This window comes from Tasmannia lanceolata, unplaced genomic scaffold, assembly GCF_043159265.1.
Source record: "Tasmannia lanceolata isolate RefF3 unplaced genomic scaffold, GAP_Taslan_0.1 ptg000008l, whole genome shotgun sequence".
Taxonomy (NCBI): domain Eukaryota; kingdom Viridiplantae; phylum Streptophyta; class Magnoliopsida; order Canellales; family Winteraceae; genus Tasmannia; species Tasmannia lanceolata.
In genome coordinates, this window is record NW_027518685.1 from 5,004,926 (window position 1) to 5,022,213 (window position 17,288).

Below are 17,288 nucleotides of genomic sequence, written 5' to 3' on the forward strand. Positions count from 1 at the left end.
GTGTGAGTGGAGAGATAGCCCTAAAATGAAGGAGAATAAGAGAAATAGAGAGAAATAGAGAGAAATAGAGAAAAATAGAGAAATAGAGAAGGATAAGGGTTTAAAAACAAGGAAATGGCCCTAGAATGGAAGAAAATAGAAGAAGGGGAGAAAAAAAGGAGAAATTTTAGGGTTTGAAGAAGAAAAATGGGTTGGTAGGAAGAAGAGAGTTAAAGGAAATGGTTTGAAGGAGGAAAAGGGGTTGTGGAAGGAGAAAAAGGAAGAGAAAGAACGAAAATGGAGGTAGTATTTTAGAAGAAAGGGAAGGAAGAGGGAAAGGGGAGAGGAGAAAATGAAAAAAAAGAACCGGATCCAGGGGTTTTAACGCTCCTGGACCGATTCTCGGAGCTCCGAGAAATAGTCTCGGAGTTCCGAGAACACGCGTTTTTTTGATTTTTCTACTGTCCGATTCTCGGAGTTCCGAGAACACACGCAATTTTTTATTTTTCTACTGTCCGATTCTCGGAGTTCCGAGAAATTTTCTCGGAGTTCCGAGAAGCCTGGAAGAAATCTCGGAGTTCCGAGAAACGCTCCAGAGCCCTCTGTTCATTTCCTCGGAGTTCCGAGACAAAATCTCGGAGTTTCGAGAATTTTTTTTTTTTTTTTTTTTTTTTTGAATGGGAGGAGAACAGAGTTATATGTGATATTTTGAGTTGCAACTTAACCAACCATGATCCAATGCATGAACATAGATGACTTTCCGAGGGTTTTGATGATGGCGCAAGGCCAAAGTTTTAAATATCTTAATTTAGGGTGATGGTACCGACTCCCCCTTGAAATGAAGTTTGCTATGGGTACCAATTGAGTGATTTTTAGAGTTAGGGTTGGATCATCAAAAACCATGTAGTCACAATCAAAATATGAGATATATATATACAAAGATAATTATGTCTTCTATTCATGCTTCATGTGCAAACTCTTTCATTTGATCTAGACTCCAAATGTTGAGTTCACTCCTAAGGTCACAAAATCGATCCTCATTAAGGGGTTTTGTGAAGATATCCGCCAATTGTTCATTGGTGTGGATGTACTTAATTTCAATATCCCCTTTTTGAGAATGATCTCTTAAGAAATGATGCCTTACCTCTATGTGCTTAGTCCTAGAATGTTGAATTGGATTTTTTGTCAAGTTGATGGCGCTTGTATTATCACAATGGATTGGAACATTACTAAATGCAAGATTATAGTCCATGAGAGTGTTCTTCATCCATAGGATTTGTGCACAACAAGCGCCGGCCGCAATGTATTCTGCTTCGGTTGTAGACAAGGCTACCGAGTTTTGTTTTTTGCTAAACCAGGACACTAGAGACCTTCCTAGAAATTGACAAGTGCCACTTGTGCTTTTTCTATCAATTCTACAACCGGCAAAGTCGGCATCCGAAAATCCTACTAGATTGAATTCATTCGATCGTTCATACCATAATCCTAAAGAAGGAGTTCCTTTGAGATATTTGAATATCCTCTTAACGGCACTCAAATGAGACTCTTTAGGACCCGATTGAAACCTAGCACAAATGCACACGCTAAACATTATATCCGGCCGACTAGCGGTCAAATATAATAGACTTCCTATCATTCCTCTAAACTTTTTCTCATCAACCGGTTTCCCACTTTCATCCTTTTCTAATTTGGTGGAAGTGCTCATAGGAGTTGGCTTGATTTGAGAGCTATCCATGCCAAATTTCTTAAGGAGATCCTTAGTATACTTCTCTTGGTTGATGAAAATTCCATTTTTACATTGTTTGATTTGGAGTCCTAGGAAATAGGTAAGCTCTCCCATCATACTCATCTCAAACTCTTTTTGCATGGATTGTGCGAATTCTTCACACATCTTATCATTGGTAGCACCAAATATTGTATCATCTACATAGACTTGAACAATAAGCATATCTTTTCCTTTTCTTTTAATAAACAAGGTTTTGTCAACCGTGCCCATTTGAAAGCCACTCTCTAATAGGAAGGAGCTAAGCCTCTCATACCAAGCTCTAGGAGCTTGCTTTAGACCATACAAGGCTTTGTCCAACCTATATACGTGATTAGGGTATTTGAAATCCTCAAAACCGGGAGGTTGTTCAACATAAACTTCCTCCATAATATACCCATTTAGGAATGCACTCTTCACATCCATTTGATACAACTTAAAGTTTTTATGGGATGCAAATGCAAGTAGCATCCTTATGGCTTCCAATCTAGCAACCGGAGCAAAGGTCTCATCATAATCGATACCTTCCTCTTGGTTGTAACCTTGGGCTACCAATCTAGCTTTATTCCTTTGAATATCTCCATGCTCATCGAGTTTGTTTCTAAACACCCATTTAGTCCCAATAACCGGGTGATCACTAGGCCTAGGAACTAACCTCCATACTTGGTTTCTCTCAAATTGGTTTAGTTCCTCATTCATAGCAATCATCCAAAATTCATCCTTTTCAGCTTCTTTTATGGACTTGGGTTCTATTTGGGAGATAAAGGCCATGTTGGCACAAACATTCTTATAGTGAGATCTTGTCTTAACTCCTTGTGAGGTTTCACCTATGATTTGAGTAGAGGGGTGACTAGACATGATTCTACTATGTTTAGGAAGACTTTCTACTTCAAGTTCTTCTATAGGTTGACCTTCTAAATTAAGATTTTCTAAGGGTTGGACAATGGACTCTACTTGACTAAGAGGCTCTAGAAGATTGACACCATCATCATCTTCATTAATGACATTAGGAGGTTCAAATGACTCGTCAAATTTGACATGCACGGATTCTTCCACAATTTGAGTTCTTTTGTTATAGACTCTATAAGCTTTACTATGGGTTGAATAGCCTAAGAAGATACCTTCATCGGATTTTGAATCAAACTTATGCAAGGTGTCTTTCATGTTTAATATAAAACATTTACAACCAAAGACTTTGAAATAGCTAACTTTGGGGGGTGTTCCACTCCATAGTTCATAAGGTGTTTTGTTAAGGTGAGGTCTAATGAGCACTCTATTTAAAATATAGCAAGCCGAGTGAACGGCTTCCGCCCAAAAGTTTCTTGGAACATTGTGCTCATTTAACATAGTTCTAGCCATTTCAATAATAGATCTATTTTTCCTTTCAACTACCCCATTTTGTTGGGGAGTTCTTGGAGCCGAGAAATTGTGCTTGATTCCATTTTCATTGCAAAAGGTATCAAACTCAAAGTTCTCAAACTCGGTTCCATGATCACTTCTAATTTCATTTATGAAAACCCCTTGTTCATTTTGAATTCGCTTGCACAAGTTGACAAATTTCTTGAAGGTTTCATCTTTACTAGTTAAGAATAACACCCAAGTGAATCGAGAGTAGTCATCAACAATCACATATACATATCTACTTCCTCCTCTACTACTAGTCTTCATGGGACCAAATAGGTCCATATGAAGGAGTTGGAGTGGACAAGAGGTAGATAATACACTTATGGGTTTAAAAGAGTTTTTAGCATGTTTTCCATGAATGCAAGCACTACAAACTTTATCTCTAATGTATTTGAGTTTAGGTAACTCTCTCACAAGATTCTTAGAAGATAATCTTGAAATTAAATCCATATGAGCATGACCAAGTCTCCTATGCCATAACCAAGGGTTATCATCCATGGCGGAGAGACATTGGATGTTTTGATTTTCAAGGTCTTCTAATGCTAATGAATACATATTGCCATCTCTATATGCAACAAATTCAACTTCATTATTCTTGGAATTCAAAATTTTACATCTATCTTTTTCAAAAAGAACTTTGTGACCAAGATCACATAGTTGACTAATGCTTATTAAATTAAATGAAAGACCGTCAACGAGCAAAACATGTTCAACCTTAATGTCCTTAATTTTAATGGTACCTTCACCGAGGATTTTGCTTCTTGTATCATCCCCAAAAGTGACATTTCCTTGATGACTCATGGTGACAAAGGCGAACTTGCTTACATCTCCCGTCATGTGCCTTGAGCAACCGCTATCCAAAAACCATTTGTCCTTTGAGGGTTTTCCTTTCAAGCACACCTACAAGAATCAAAGCTCATGTTGAAGTTTTAGGTACCCACTTTTTCTTGGGTCCTTCAAGGTTAGCAACATCATAAAGCTCATTCTTTTTAACCCACATAAATTTTGTTGCTTTTGATTTCTTAACATTGCATGCAAACCTTAAGTGTCCTATTTTACCACAATAGTGACAAGTGGGAATAAAGGCACTAGTGTTAGCATGGATGTAGGAGAAATTTCCTATAGCTTTATTTTTGAATGAGGCTTTTCCTTTAGAAAAGGGTTGGTAACCAAGACCATTTTTTTCTAGAGAGACAAGCTTATTTTCAAGAATTTCATCTAGTTTATTTTTGCCACATGAGAATTTTTTAAATGTCAAATCAAGTTCTTTGCATTTCAAAATAAGTTTCTCATTTTCTTCTTTTAAGCTTTTGTTTTCAAAGATTAATTTGTCTACTTCTTCATTCAAAGCTTTGTTTTCCAAAAACAATTTTTCACTTGTATTGGTTTGCAAATCGAATTTCTTTTTCATGAACCCAAAATCCCTAGTGACATTTTGTAAAGACTTTTTCATTGTTTTGTTTTTGGCGAGTTGTAAATCCAAATTTTCATGAAGTTTTTCACAAGCAAAAATTAGTTCATCATTAGAGAATTCATGAGATATATCATCAACATCATTTACCTCGGATAAGGAGATGTCTTGTGTTACATCGGCGAGTCCCATGAAGCAAAGGTCATCTTCATCCTTTCCGTTGGATTCATTTCCGGATGAAGCACTCCCTTCATCCCAAGCCGCCGCACACAAAGCCTTTTTGCCATGTCTTCTATTCTTCCTATCCTTGTCATTGTTGTTGATGAGTGGGCAATTTGGCCGTATATGACCAACCTTGTTGCACTTATAGCATCTCATCTCCTCTTTGTTTGAGGGTCTATTTCTTCCTTGGCTAGAGTTGCCTCCTTTCTTGAATTTGAGAAATTTCTTGAATCTCTTGGTGAAGAGAGCAAGATCATCTTGTGTGTCTTCTTCACTCTCTTCCTCTTCACTCTCAACTCTTGCTTTGAAAGCTATTCCTTTCCTTTTTGTATCTTCCTTTTGTTTGTTTAAGGTTTCTCTTCCTTTTAAAATCATTTCATAAGTTGTTAAGGAACCTATTAAGTCTTCTAAGCCCATTTTTGATACGTCTTTTGCTTCTTCAATGGCGGTGACCTTGGGATCCCAATCTTTAGGTAAAGACCTAAGTATTTTGGTAACTAAGTCCTTGCTAGACAATTGTTTACCTAAGGATCTCAACCCATTTGTTATGTTTGTGAATCTAGTATGCATTTCGGCAATGGTTTCATTTGGGTCCATCATGAATAGCTCATACTCTCTAAAGAGAAGATTCATCTTGGACTCTTTCACTTGATTTGTCCCTTCATGAGCTACCTCTAGCATATCCCAAATCTCCTTAGCGGTTTCAAGAGTAGAAACTCGATTGAACTCCTCGGGAGATAAGGCACAAATCAAGGCATTCATTGCTTTTGCATTGATAGTGGATTCTCTTCTTTCATTTTCATCCCATAGTTCCATATCAACACTAGGTTCATTATATCCATTTTGGATACTTCTCCAAACATCAAAATCCAAAGATTTTAAAAACACTCTCATTCTAGCTTTCCAATATGGATAGTTTGAGCCATTGAAGAAGGGAGGTCTAGTGGTGGATTGCCCCTCATTGCTATGAGAAAAGGTTGCCATTTGAATCTTTCCCTTGTAGGTTTTCAAAGAGAATTCCTATGTAAGAGCCTAAGCTCTGATACCAAGTGAAATTCCACTTAGCAACCCAAGAGGGGGTGAATTGGGTTTCTTTTCAAATTTTAAGAATTTTGAAAACTTAGATTGCACTAGTTTTAGATTGAATAGGAAATCAAAAATAGTATTCAAAGCAATAGTGAAAACTTACCACACAAGAAGAGGTGAAGAGGCAAAGAAGCTTTGACACCAAGATTTTTATAGTGGTTCGGTCTTATCTCAAGACCTACTCCACTCTTCTCAAGTTACTCTCCTTGAGGATTCCACTATCTTCTCCAAGGAACTTAAATACGGCGTTCCTTCCGCCTTGTACAAATCGAGCTCTACGCTCCAAGGGTCTTCTACGGCGCCCTTTGTGCCAAATACAAAGAAGATGAAATGAAAAAGCTTGCTTGCCTCTAGATAGGCTAATTTAAGGTAAAGCTCACTCACTCTCACAAGAACAAGATTGAACAAGTGAAGGTCCTAAGGTCTCTCAAGAATAATCTAAGGTAAATGGCACAAGAGAGAGATGGAGAGTGAAGATCTTCAAGAGAAGGAGAACAAATGACTTTTTGTGCTCTTGAAATCTTTGTAATGTCCTTGGGTAGGAAACCCAAGAGTCCCTAGGTTCATATAAATAGAGGGGACAAAAAATCACAAAATATTCGCACCCCAACGGTCGTCTCGGACTCCGGGCTCGGAGCTCCGAGCGGCTATTTTTTTGAACCTGGAACAATTCTCGGAGTTCCGAGAAGCCTACGGCCAGCAGATTTTCCTTATATTTTGCTGATTTTGATTGGGCTTTTGGAACTTTGATTTTTCAAGATAAATGGAGTGTCATGAGGGTCCAACAATGTTGAGACACCACTATGAACATTCACAAACCCATTAAATTCTATCTAGGTTGATTTTAACTCTCCTTTGTGCCATAGACCTAGACTAAACATTGAGGACCATTTATATTCTAAATTTACTTGGTCTTCAATCTTGTTGGCACCTTGTAGAGGCTTTGACATGTCTTCACTCAACTCCATTGATGCTTGAGTTGATTTGCCATTCTTGTGCTTGAGTTCAACCTCGAGTTCAACCTTGAGTTCAACCTTGTCATGCACTCTTGAGGATAGTACACTGTGAACATTATAACTTTGCCAATGGAAATCATTAGTGTATAAAACCTTTAAAACAAATTTAGTTTGTTAATCATCAAAACAATTCAATAGGAGTACTTGTTGAACCCTTGGGCTAACATGGTTAGAAAAGGAAGACTTGGAGTTTCGATTTTTTACCTTGTTGAATTTATTTTTTCACTTGTTATACTATAGTTTTTTAGTATAACAAGCTATAGTATACCAAGCGAAAAACTAAATTCAATGAGGTAAAAAATAAATTCAATGAGGGCGAGCATTGGCGCAACGATAAGGTTGCTCCATTGTGATCTGGTGGTCACGGGTTCGAATCATGGAAACAGCCTCTCTGCAAAGCAGGGGTAAGGCTGCGTACATCTAGCCCTCCCAGACACTGCAATGGTGGGAGCCTCGTGCACTGGGCCACCCTTTTTGTTATACTACCACCTCGGTCCTTTTCTAATGATATAAATTACAATTGAAAAAATATCATTATTATTATTATTATTATGATCATCATTATCATCAACATCACGTGTTTATGGATTGAATGAGATTCAAGTTGGGGAAATGGTTGAATTTGGCAGCGGTGTGAAAGGAATAGATAGGGTTGGGCCGTGTTTTTCAAAACCCTAGCCCAACCCTGGATCCCATTATTTGGGCCCTGACCCTGAGTCAGGGCAAAAAACCTCAACCCAATGCCCGCCCTGCAGGGCTCAGCGCGGCCCTGGCCCGCCCTATTGGCCTTGATTGGGCCGGGCAGGGCCGACCCTAATTGACCCTAGTGCAAATACCTGTTAAGAGTGCAAAAATAAAGCAGCCACATATCATATAGAACAAAATGTTCAATAAACAAAGAAAGGGAACAAAATAAGACAATATGAATTCAACAACATGACGGGCAGCAGAAACAATTAATAATAATAATCTAAAGGAACATCAATCCAAGGTAATATAAAACATTAACAAAAGAAATATGCACAGATGGTTCAATTCTATAATATAAAACAGGGTCGGGCTGGGCCTGGCTGACCCGAGGTATCAACCCTGAACCCGACCCGACCCTGAGTCAGGGCCGAAAAAATGAACCCTGACCCGCTCTCAGGGTTGGAAAATCCAACCTAGACCCTGTTCGGGCTCAGGGCGGGTCAGGGTGGGTCAGGTCTCACAGGGCCAAACTTGCACCCCTAGGAATAGCGTTGAATCTTGAGAATGAGAATGTAGGGATTGTTGTTTTTACTTAGTGCTGTTCCAAGGAGCAGTCTGAACCCTGTATTTTTTATAATAACATTCTGTATCACATTGTACTAGTTCTTTCGTTCATGTGTAAACTATGGATTACATGTGCATGATTTGTGTTAGGATTTGTTTGTATGTGAAATCATCTATACCAGGACCACTTTCCTAGTTTTGTTATCATTTGTTCTTTGTGATTTATCTCATTTCAATTGAACAGGATGTTGCCTTGGTGTGCTGTTGAGTGAAATATTGCTTAATCTTCCAACAAAACATCAATTATATTAGTGACTTATCTCTGGTGCTATGGTTGTTTCATGTTATATTGTGTGATGTTCTGGTTTCTTTTTCTCCCCTTTATGGTCGAATTTTTATTATCCGTGTGGTTGCATTAAAGCAGGTTGTGCATGGAATTTTAATTAAGTTTAAGAAGATCAAGTGAGATGCAGCCCATGGGGAACGAAAAACCTGGACCTACAAATTTTCCAGGAAGACCTGCCTCTCCCTTTTTATCCTCTGGACCTGTTGTCGAAAAAACTGGACCTCCAAACTTTCCAGGAAGACCTGCCTCCCCCCCCTTTGCAGCTCCAATTCCCTTTTTAAGTCCTGTGCCTGCGGAGAATGAAAAACCTGGACCTCCAACTTTTCTAGGAAGACCTCTTTCCCCTTTTGTGGCCGCTCCTCAAACTACAATGACCACTGTACCATCGTTTTCTGGTCCTGTGGCTGCTGGATCTGAGGCCTCTGGTTATAGGGCTGCACCACCAGTGAGGTTTAATGGTCCATCCATGCCATTTTCTCATCAGCCCTTGCCTGATGTAGTAGGTGATTTTCAGCGTTTCCCAATACCAAGTTATCCTTCAAGTATTCAATCTGTAACAACCATACATGGCCTCCCTTCTGCTGGTCAGCCAATGTTAACCCAACCAGGTCTACCTTCTCCAGGAGGACAACAACAACAAGCTTTTCCTCCTCCTATTAACTTTCGCCCTCAGCCCCCTCAACCACAGATTCCTTCAGTTCTTATGAGACCTCCACCTCAAAGTTCAAACTTTATGCCGAGAGGTAGTGTTCCTCCATTGCCATTGGAGTCCTCATTTCCTGGGCCAAAACCAAATTTACAGTCATCAATAATGCATGGATACCCCAATAGGCAAACCACTCCAGTTTCAAATGTTCCTCTAGGACAGGCGGCTTCCCCTTTTATTACTACTCAGCAGGGAGGCTTTGTGCACCCAACAATGGGAGCTCCTCCACTAGGCATGAATTCAAGGGAACAACTACAGTATCCTGGTGTCGGGCCTCCTGTAGGTGTCCAAAGCTTGGTTGAGGACTTCAGCTCATTAACTGTTGGGTCCGTTCCAGGATCGATGGATCCTGGCATTGATTCCAAAGCGCTGCCAAGGCCATTGGATGGTGATGTGGAGCCAGATTCCTATTTTCAGATGTACCCCTTAAATTGCCATCCGAAATATTTAAGGCTGACAAGTCCCGCAATACCAAATTCCCAGTCATTGCTTTCCAGGTGGCATTTACCTCTTGGAGCTGTGGTCCATCCTCTGGCAGAAGCTTCTGATGGGGTCAGTAACAGCTATGTGCTCAGCAGGGCCTAGGCTTTTTGATATTTAAAATTCTATATATATATATATATATATATATATATATATATCAGCCTTTTTTTTATCTACCCATCTAATTTAGTAACTTGTCAAACACAATTTGTTTTTTCAGGAGGAAGTCCCTATTGTGAATTTTGGACCAACTGGTATAATTAGATGTAGGAGATGTCGAACATATGTAAATCCATATGTGACATTTACAGATGGAGGACGAAAGTGGCGTTGTAACATCTGTGCTTTGCTTAATGATGGTAGGTTCCCAATTAACTAGTGCTTTTATAGCCTTGCTAATTTGTTCCAGTGAAACATTAATTATACATATATTTTGTGCTGCTCTACTTCTTTTTTTTTAATATGCCAAGGCACTGAAGATTCAATGAAGATGTTTTGTATCTTTTTTTTTGGCTAAGCTTCAATGATGAAGTAGAATTTTCTACTTAAAGGTAATTGTTGTACCCTTCATAATGGCCTCTTCTGATAATTTGCAATAAATTGGCTGCTGAAAACCATCCCGTTGCATATCTTTTTTTCTTCCATGATGGTGGAGCTTTTCCTTAATGCTATTTTGATTTGAAATTAGACATCTGATCTGCAAATCATGTTTGATTCTCATTCTGAAGAGCACTTTTACCTCTATAGCAGCAAGTCAGTCTGCTGTCAAATGCACATGAATTGAAAAAGGCAAAAACAGGAAAGGGTAGTGGCAAGATGCAACCACACAAATTGCTTTACGAATGAGGACTTCAAGTTTGGACTCACACTTTGTCTCTTCTCCTCTATATATCTAAAATAAACCAAACCACATAAGTTGCCCACAGACTGCATGAAATGCTGCTGGGCATATTATAATCTAGCCTAACTGGCACAGACATTCATACACATGTATACAGTTGGTAATATGCCTGGCGGCCATATTTTATATATGGTATTGGGAAGTATTAATTTTCATATAGGTGTTGTCCATCACCCCCGCCCCTTACCCCTAGCCGCGCGGCACTTCCTTCAGCCAACTCTTTGTCCTTGTCCTATCATGTTTCTGGTGCACGAGGTTTTTGTATGATATTCCCATTTTTAGTGTTGAATGATTACCGACTAGGATTGTGCATGAATAATCTGTAAGAAGATACAGTAAGCTAATGATTTCATATATGCTATGGCCTTCTCTAGTGCAAACAGTCCATTTCAATTTTTCATGTTTAGTTCTTGGTGCATACTATTAGAAGTCTAAGCTGACTTCACCCACATGGAGTAAAATTATATGAACCATTCATATGAAGAGCCAACTAGGAGATGACGTGACCTGAAAATCATGCGATTGAACATTTTTACTTATTCAATTGGACGACATGTTGATGATTATGGAGAAATGAGCAACCATCCAAATCCTCTAGTTTATTTTCCGGGAATAATTGAACGAGTGGTTTTAAGTATGTCCATGATGATCATGCTAATGTCATGTGGGTGGGGCTGGCTCCAGCAGCTTCCCATGTGTGTCTGGTAGTATTAATCCCAAAGTTCTTTGGCTTGACTAGAATGCATTTACAACTTCCACCGTTTTATGATAATTGACAAAAATGGAGCTATGCACACACGACCTTGTAGAACTAGGCAGATTTTCTTTGTCTTCAATTGTTGAAAGATACTTGTGCTAATGGTGTTAGAATTTCATTTTCAGTCCCCGGTGATTATTTCTCCCTTTTGGATGCGAGCGGTAGAAGATGTGATGCAGATCAACGACCTGAACTTATGAAGGGTAGTGTAGAATTTGTTGCTCCAACTGAATATATGGTGCGGCCTCCAATGCCACCGCTATATTTCTTTCTCATTGATGTGTCACTATCTGCAGTTAGAAGTGGTATGCTTGAGGTATTTCCCCTCCTCCCTGCCCCATACTAACTGAATTTATGGTAGAATGGTACTATTTGGTTGTGGTACGTCCATCAAACAAACCCTTGCGAGAAATATCGGTATTGGGTTTTTTTAGTGCTTTTCATATGGAATTGTTGAATTTATGTTGCCTTTGGCAGACTGTAGCGAAGACCATTAAGTCCTGTTTGGATGACCTGCCTGGCTTCCCTAGAACCCAGATTGGGTTCTTGACCTTTGACAGCGCACTCCATTTTTATAATATGAAGGCATGTGATTCTTGCTCCTCAACCCTTTTAACTTAAATGGTAAAGCATCCATTGTATGGGAATTATGCATCCTTGTTCCATGGGTTCTACTTGGATAAACGTATGCGCTTAGGCACAATATCTATCCATTTATTGATATTATGTATTTTGTCAATGCAGTCGTCTTTGACACAGCCACAAATGATGGTGGTCGCAGATTTGGATGACATATTTGTACCCTTGCCAGATGACCTCCTTGTCAACTTGTCCGAATCAAGAAGTGTGGTGGATGCATTTTTGGATAGCTTGCCCTCCATGTTTCAGGACAATGTTAACATAGAATCTGCTTTCGGACCTGCCCTTAAAGCGGCTTTTATGGTTATGGTGTGTTGGCTTTTTTCACTTCTTGCACTACTGTGGACTTTTTTTTTGCCAATTAATTATCAGTCACTTGTAATTTTTCGTCATTAAGTCAGTTGTTTAATTAACTTGCATCAACTTGGGATGTTATTCTGTTGTACCAACAGAGTCAACTTGGAGGAAAGTTGCTCATCTTTCAGAGTACATTACCTTCACTAGGCATTGGCCGCCTAAAGCTACGTGGCGATGATATTCGCGTTTATGGAACAGACAAAGAACATGCATTAAGGATACCAGAAGATCCATTTTATAAGCAAATGGCTGCTGATCTGACAAAGTACCAGATAGGGGTTAATGTATATGCTTTCAGCGACAGATATTCTGATATAGCTTCGTTAGGTACGAATCTTTCTATATGATATTAAAAACAGGTTAGAGTTAATCCTACGGATGACAATTATTTTATTCTCTGTTAGGAACTCTTGCAAAATATACTGGTGGCCAGGTATACTATTATCCATCTTTCCAAGGAGGCACTCACAAAGAGAAGTTAAGTTATGAGTTGGCCAGGGACCTTACGAGGGAGACTGCTTGGGAATCTGTGATGCGCGTGCGATGTGGTAAAGGTCTGTAGATATTTTGATGATTTTAAAATCTCTATCAGATGCCTGGATGTCTACAGCTTTTGCAAAGGTTTAGCGGATCCTGATGAATACCTTTTTTTTAAAAAATTTTCAGGAGTGCGGTTTACTACTTATCATGGACATTTTATGTTAAGGTCTACAGATTTATTGGCTCTTCCAGCTGTGGATTGTGATAAAGCCTTTGCGATGCAGTTATCCTTAGAAGAGACTTTATTGACAACTCAGACAGTATATATTCAAGTTGCTCTTCTGTATCCTTCACTTCCTGAAATATTTAGTTGTAAGCTATTAGTTAAAGAAGAAGAAATAGTTACTAATAAGCTGGAATCAGTTGTTCTCTGTGCGAATTGGTTCTTGAATGTTACTTTTGTATCTGTTTTAGGGTCACTTTAGTCTAAAATGTAACTAATCTAAGTTAATTTTGTTGCTTAGCTCTGTTTTTTAGCCATTTGTTTTAGTCAAAGTATTCAATGCCTGAGACACACTGTTCTCATTGCGTGTTGTTTTACATATTTCAGAACTTCATAAGTTCTTTACTTTGGCACCAATAGTTTGCACAATGTGGATAGCGTTTAGAAAATTATGTCGTATTCTCCTGTTGTTCAAGAGAGTGCGAACTGGTGCTCTATATGTAGTGGGCTCTGTTTTCCTTCCTTTTTTTTGGTAGTCTGTTTTCCTTCTTTCTATTCAATCAGTTTAAAAATATACGGCACAATACATCCTGTTCTCTTATCTTCATCCATTCTTAAGTTCTAGTCATTACTTAGCAGTCTTTGTTTCAGGAATTGGGTCTTTTTTTTAAATTTTCTTTTGGATCATTTGGATTTTCAAACATTTCTATCTGGGCACAGTAGAACCCTACCTACCTTGTCTATTTCACTCTTAGTAAGTACTTCCGTAAACGTTACTTCATGTCATTCTTGAAGTGGCTACAAACTGTCCATCTATTGCTTTCTTATTTCTGCCCCTAATAATAGCGTTCGTGCGAATAGTTACACACGGTCTAGCCTTGAAAGGGAGGGGATCAAAGGGCTTCTTAAACATTGCCCAAATTGCCTAATTCCTAGACTTAAGGTGGGGACTGAAATGGATTACTGAGAATTTAGTCTTTCCTCTGAGCCAGACTTCAGTCAACTCAGTTTTTCATCGATTTCGAAAAGGTGCTATGACCAGAATTTTCGTATAGTTATTTAAAAAAAAAAAAAAAAAGAAGCTATGAGAAACCATTATACCAGTAAAATTTCACAAAAAACACATTTTGCTGCTTAAAACCATCTATCTCATTAGTAAAACCACTAAAACCATCTATCTCACCGGAATGTTCCGTTCTGCTTTTCTTTACTGTTTTTGTTATTGGGACAGTACGTTTTGCCCTTTCCGGATGAAACGGAACGGAATTGATTCTATGTCTCTTGGTCATCTTACTAATTACCTCTTTCCGGCTCTTATGGAAATATTGCACCAGAACACCTTAAAAACACTGTTCCTGCCACCACCTAATTGAAGACCATGCTCTTGATCTAACACATCCTTTCGTGACAAAGCATATTCAGCTTTGAAGATTCTACTATCAATTCAAATCCCAGGAAACAGTGAATGGGAATGATATAGACAATGCTCTTAGAGTTGCCCAGTATTTGAATGTAAATCGTTGCCTCCTTTATTTTTTTTTTGGTAAAGAAATTGTTGCCATTTTTTTACCCATAGACTGGAAGCTTCCTTAGCAAGTGAAAGTTACACTTCATCTTCTGGTGAAAGACGCATCAGAGTCCATACGGCAGCAGCTCCTGTGGTATCAGATCTTGGAGAGATGTACCGCCATGCAGATACTGGGTCTCTCGTTTGTTTGTTGAGTAGACTCGGTAAGATTATCATCCCTTGTGATAACTTGTGACAGTGGTATTCCGTATTTCAATGGTTTTCTAGTTTTTTTTTTTTTTTTTGAACAGTTTCAATGGTTTTCTAGTTGCTAATCATAAATGAAAAATGCAGCAATTGAGAAAACATTGTCTCATAAGTTGGAAGATGCTCGCCATGCCATACAGTTGAGGATTGTGAAAGGCCTTAGAGAATACCGTAACCTCTATGCTGTGCAACATCGATTGGGTGGCAGGATGATATTTCCAGAATCTTTGAAATTCTTACCTTTGTATGGATTAGCACTTCTGAAATCTATACCTATTCGTGGAGGTTATGCCGATGTTCAACTCGATGAACGCTGTGCAGCTGGTTTTAATGTGATGATTTTACCTGTTAAAAGGTTGTTGAAGGCTTTGTATCCTACCTTAATTCGGATTGATGAGTACCTTGCAAAGGTAATGAATTTCTTTGGTTTATCATTTGCTCAAAGAATGCTATTAATTGTTCAAAGTTGAGAATATTTGGATCCATGGTTGGATGTTGATCATGGATTATGCTTTACTATTGCAGGCCACGACCAGTGCTGATGATTTAGGGAACTTCTCAAAACGATTACCCTTATCTGCTGAGAGCTTAGATGCTAGAGGCCTTTATATATATGATGATGGATTTCGCATCATTATTTGGTTTGGCAGAATGCTCTCTTCTAATATAACCACTAGTTTACTTGGAGTAGACTTATCTGGTATCCCTGATTTGTCCAAGGTATAGGGTCTGTTCTGCAACTTTAAAGTTTGTGGGCGTAGAAAGCTTCATTGCAATTTGTTGATAAAGACAAGTTTTTGGTTTGATCAAAATTCCATATTTCAATTTCTTTTCTACAAGCCCCTCTTATGATAATTCAATGTCTTGTGTTCTTAATAGCAGTTTGGGAATAATTCAATGTCTTTTGTTTTTCTTAATTGAAGTTTGGCAATTGATATCCAGTCTCAATTGTTTTAATAATGAAACTCCTTACACACTCGAATTATAGCTTTTATTGCCTATTATAATTCTAATTCTTAAAAAGGTATAAACAGGCAGTGAAAAGGTGTTTAATTAAGTGAGGAGTGCCATTATCAAAACACAGGAGTGTGGATATCAAATTTTTGGAAGGGATCCGTGTTATCTTTCTAAACCATAATTTACCCTTTCATTTTCTTGATGTGGATTTCTTACAATCATTCCAATCTAGTTTCATTTTAGTATGCATCTATTCAGCTTCTTTTGTTGCTTGTGCACGAGCTAGTATGGCTAAAAGTTTTGCTATAGCTCTTGTCTAATCTGCAAATAAAATTTTCGCTATATCAATGTTGGTGCGGCCGTCATTTGTAAACAGTAATTGTCGTTTAATGTTGCCTTTTCTTTAATTCCTATTCCCTTTGCTGGGCTTTTCTCCAAATGGCTCTCTGGTCTTTTTTCTTTTTTTCATTATCCCCCAATGAGCAGTGTTGCTGTACTTAATATCCTCTAATCCTACTCCCACTATTCTTAATTGCAGGTTAGCCTTTGTGAGCATGATAATCATATTTCGAGAAAGTTGATGGGGATACTGAAAAGATTTAGGGAGAGTGATCCTTCCTTTTATCAGCTGTGCCATCTCGTAAGACAAGGCGAGCAACCAAGAGAAAGTTTATTACTACTTTTCAATCTGATTGAAGATCAAAGTGGGGGAACCGTTGGGTATGTTGATTGGATCCAGCAAATACACCGCCAAGTCCAGCAAAGTGCATAAATAGGTTACTGTTCTAGCTTCTTGGCCCTCTGAAGATCAATTTGGTTCATGCCTATCTCAAATGCCCCATGGTCCATGAGACTAAGTGATTTTGGGTAAGTTCTATGAAATATTTGTGAGCCAAAGTTGGGATCCATTCTACTTTTTCAGATCGAGAAACAATCCCGTTGAGACTAAAATCCTGTATCTGTCCTGAGTTTCATTTTTAGATTTTTTTTTTTTTTTTGGGAGATGAAGAGTTTCCATTCTGAAGTTTGCTTTTATGGTTTCCATGTTGATTTCTAAAATTAAGAATAAGAAGTTCTACAGACTCAATTTGTGAGGGATGATCCCCCTTTATTTGGTTCCTGGTGTTGATTTCTAAAATTAAAAATAATAAGTTCTACAGACTCAATTTGTAAGGGATGCTCCTTTATTTATATATTATATTTCAACCAGTTCCTTCAGCTGTCACCAGTGATGTTTGTTGTATTGTAATAGACTTACAAATTGAAAAAGGGAGAGAGGCCTTACAAATCAAATACATGTTAGAAGTAAAAATGTTTAAGTGTTTCACTAATCATAGGTGTCAACTATAAAATCTTGCTTATTGCAGTGGTGATGGAATGATCTGATGACTGATTTGTAATCCCCAATATGGGAGGCCCCACCAAATAGTCAATCAAGCTAATGTCATGTAGCTATCGCAGATTCAATGTGTCTCACCTCTGTGAAGGAAATGGAAAAGGGGAGTCGTCCTCTTTTCTTCTCCCTGCCGCC

The 17,288-nt window shown here is 38.5% G+C and overlaps 1 protein-coding gene across 1 annotated transcript in view; it reads left to right on the forward strand.

Annotated features, from left to right (window-relative positions):
- The window catches only part of LOC143884047 (protein transport protein SEC24 A-like), a 29,197-nt gene extending 12,222 nt beyond the window's left edge, over positions 1-16,975 (forward strand). Inside the window, exons 3-14 of the mRNA XM_077387411.1 lie at positions 8,559-9,738; positions 9,890-10,028; positions 11,453-11,643; positions 11,805-11,912; positions 12,072-12,275; positions 12,419-12,650; positions 12,728-12,877; positions 12,990-13,146; positions 14,630-14,757; positions 14,888-15,210; positions 15,326-15,520; positions 16,296-16,975. Coding sequence (XP_077243526.1) covers positions 8,602-9,738; positions 9,890-10,028; positions 11,453-11,643; positions 11,805-11,912; positions 12,072-12,275; positions 12,419-12,650; positions 12,728-12,877; positions 12,990-13,146; positions 14,630-14,757; positions 14,888-15,210; positions 15,326-15,520; positions 16,296-16,529 — 3,198 coding nt within the window. The 5' untranslated portion in view covers positions 8,559-8,601 and the 3' untranslated portion in view covers positions 16,530-16,975. The remainder of the gene's footprint in view (positions 1-8,558; positions 9,739-9,889; positions 10,029-11,452; positions 11,644-11,804; positions 11,913-12,071; positions 12,276-12,418; positions 12,651-12,727; positions 12,878-12,989; positions 13,147-14,629; positions 14,758-14,887; positions 15,211-15,325; positions 15,521-16,295) is intronic.
- Positions 16,976-17,288: the final 313 nt, after the last annotated feature.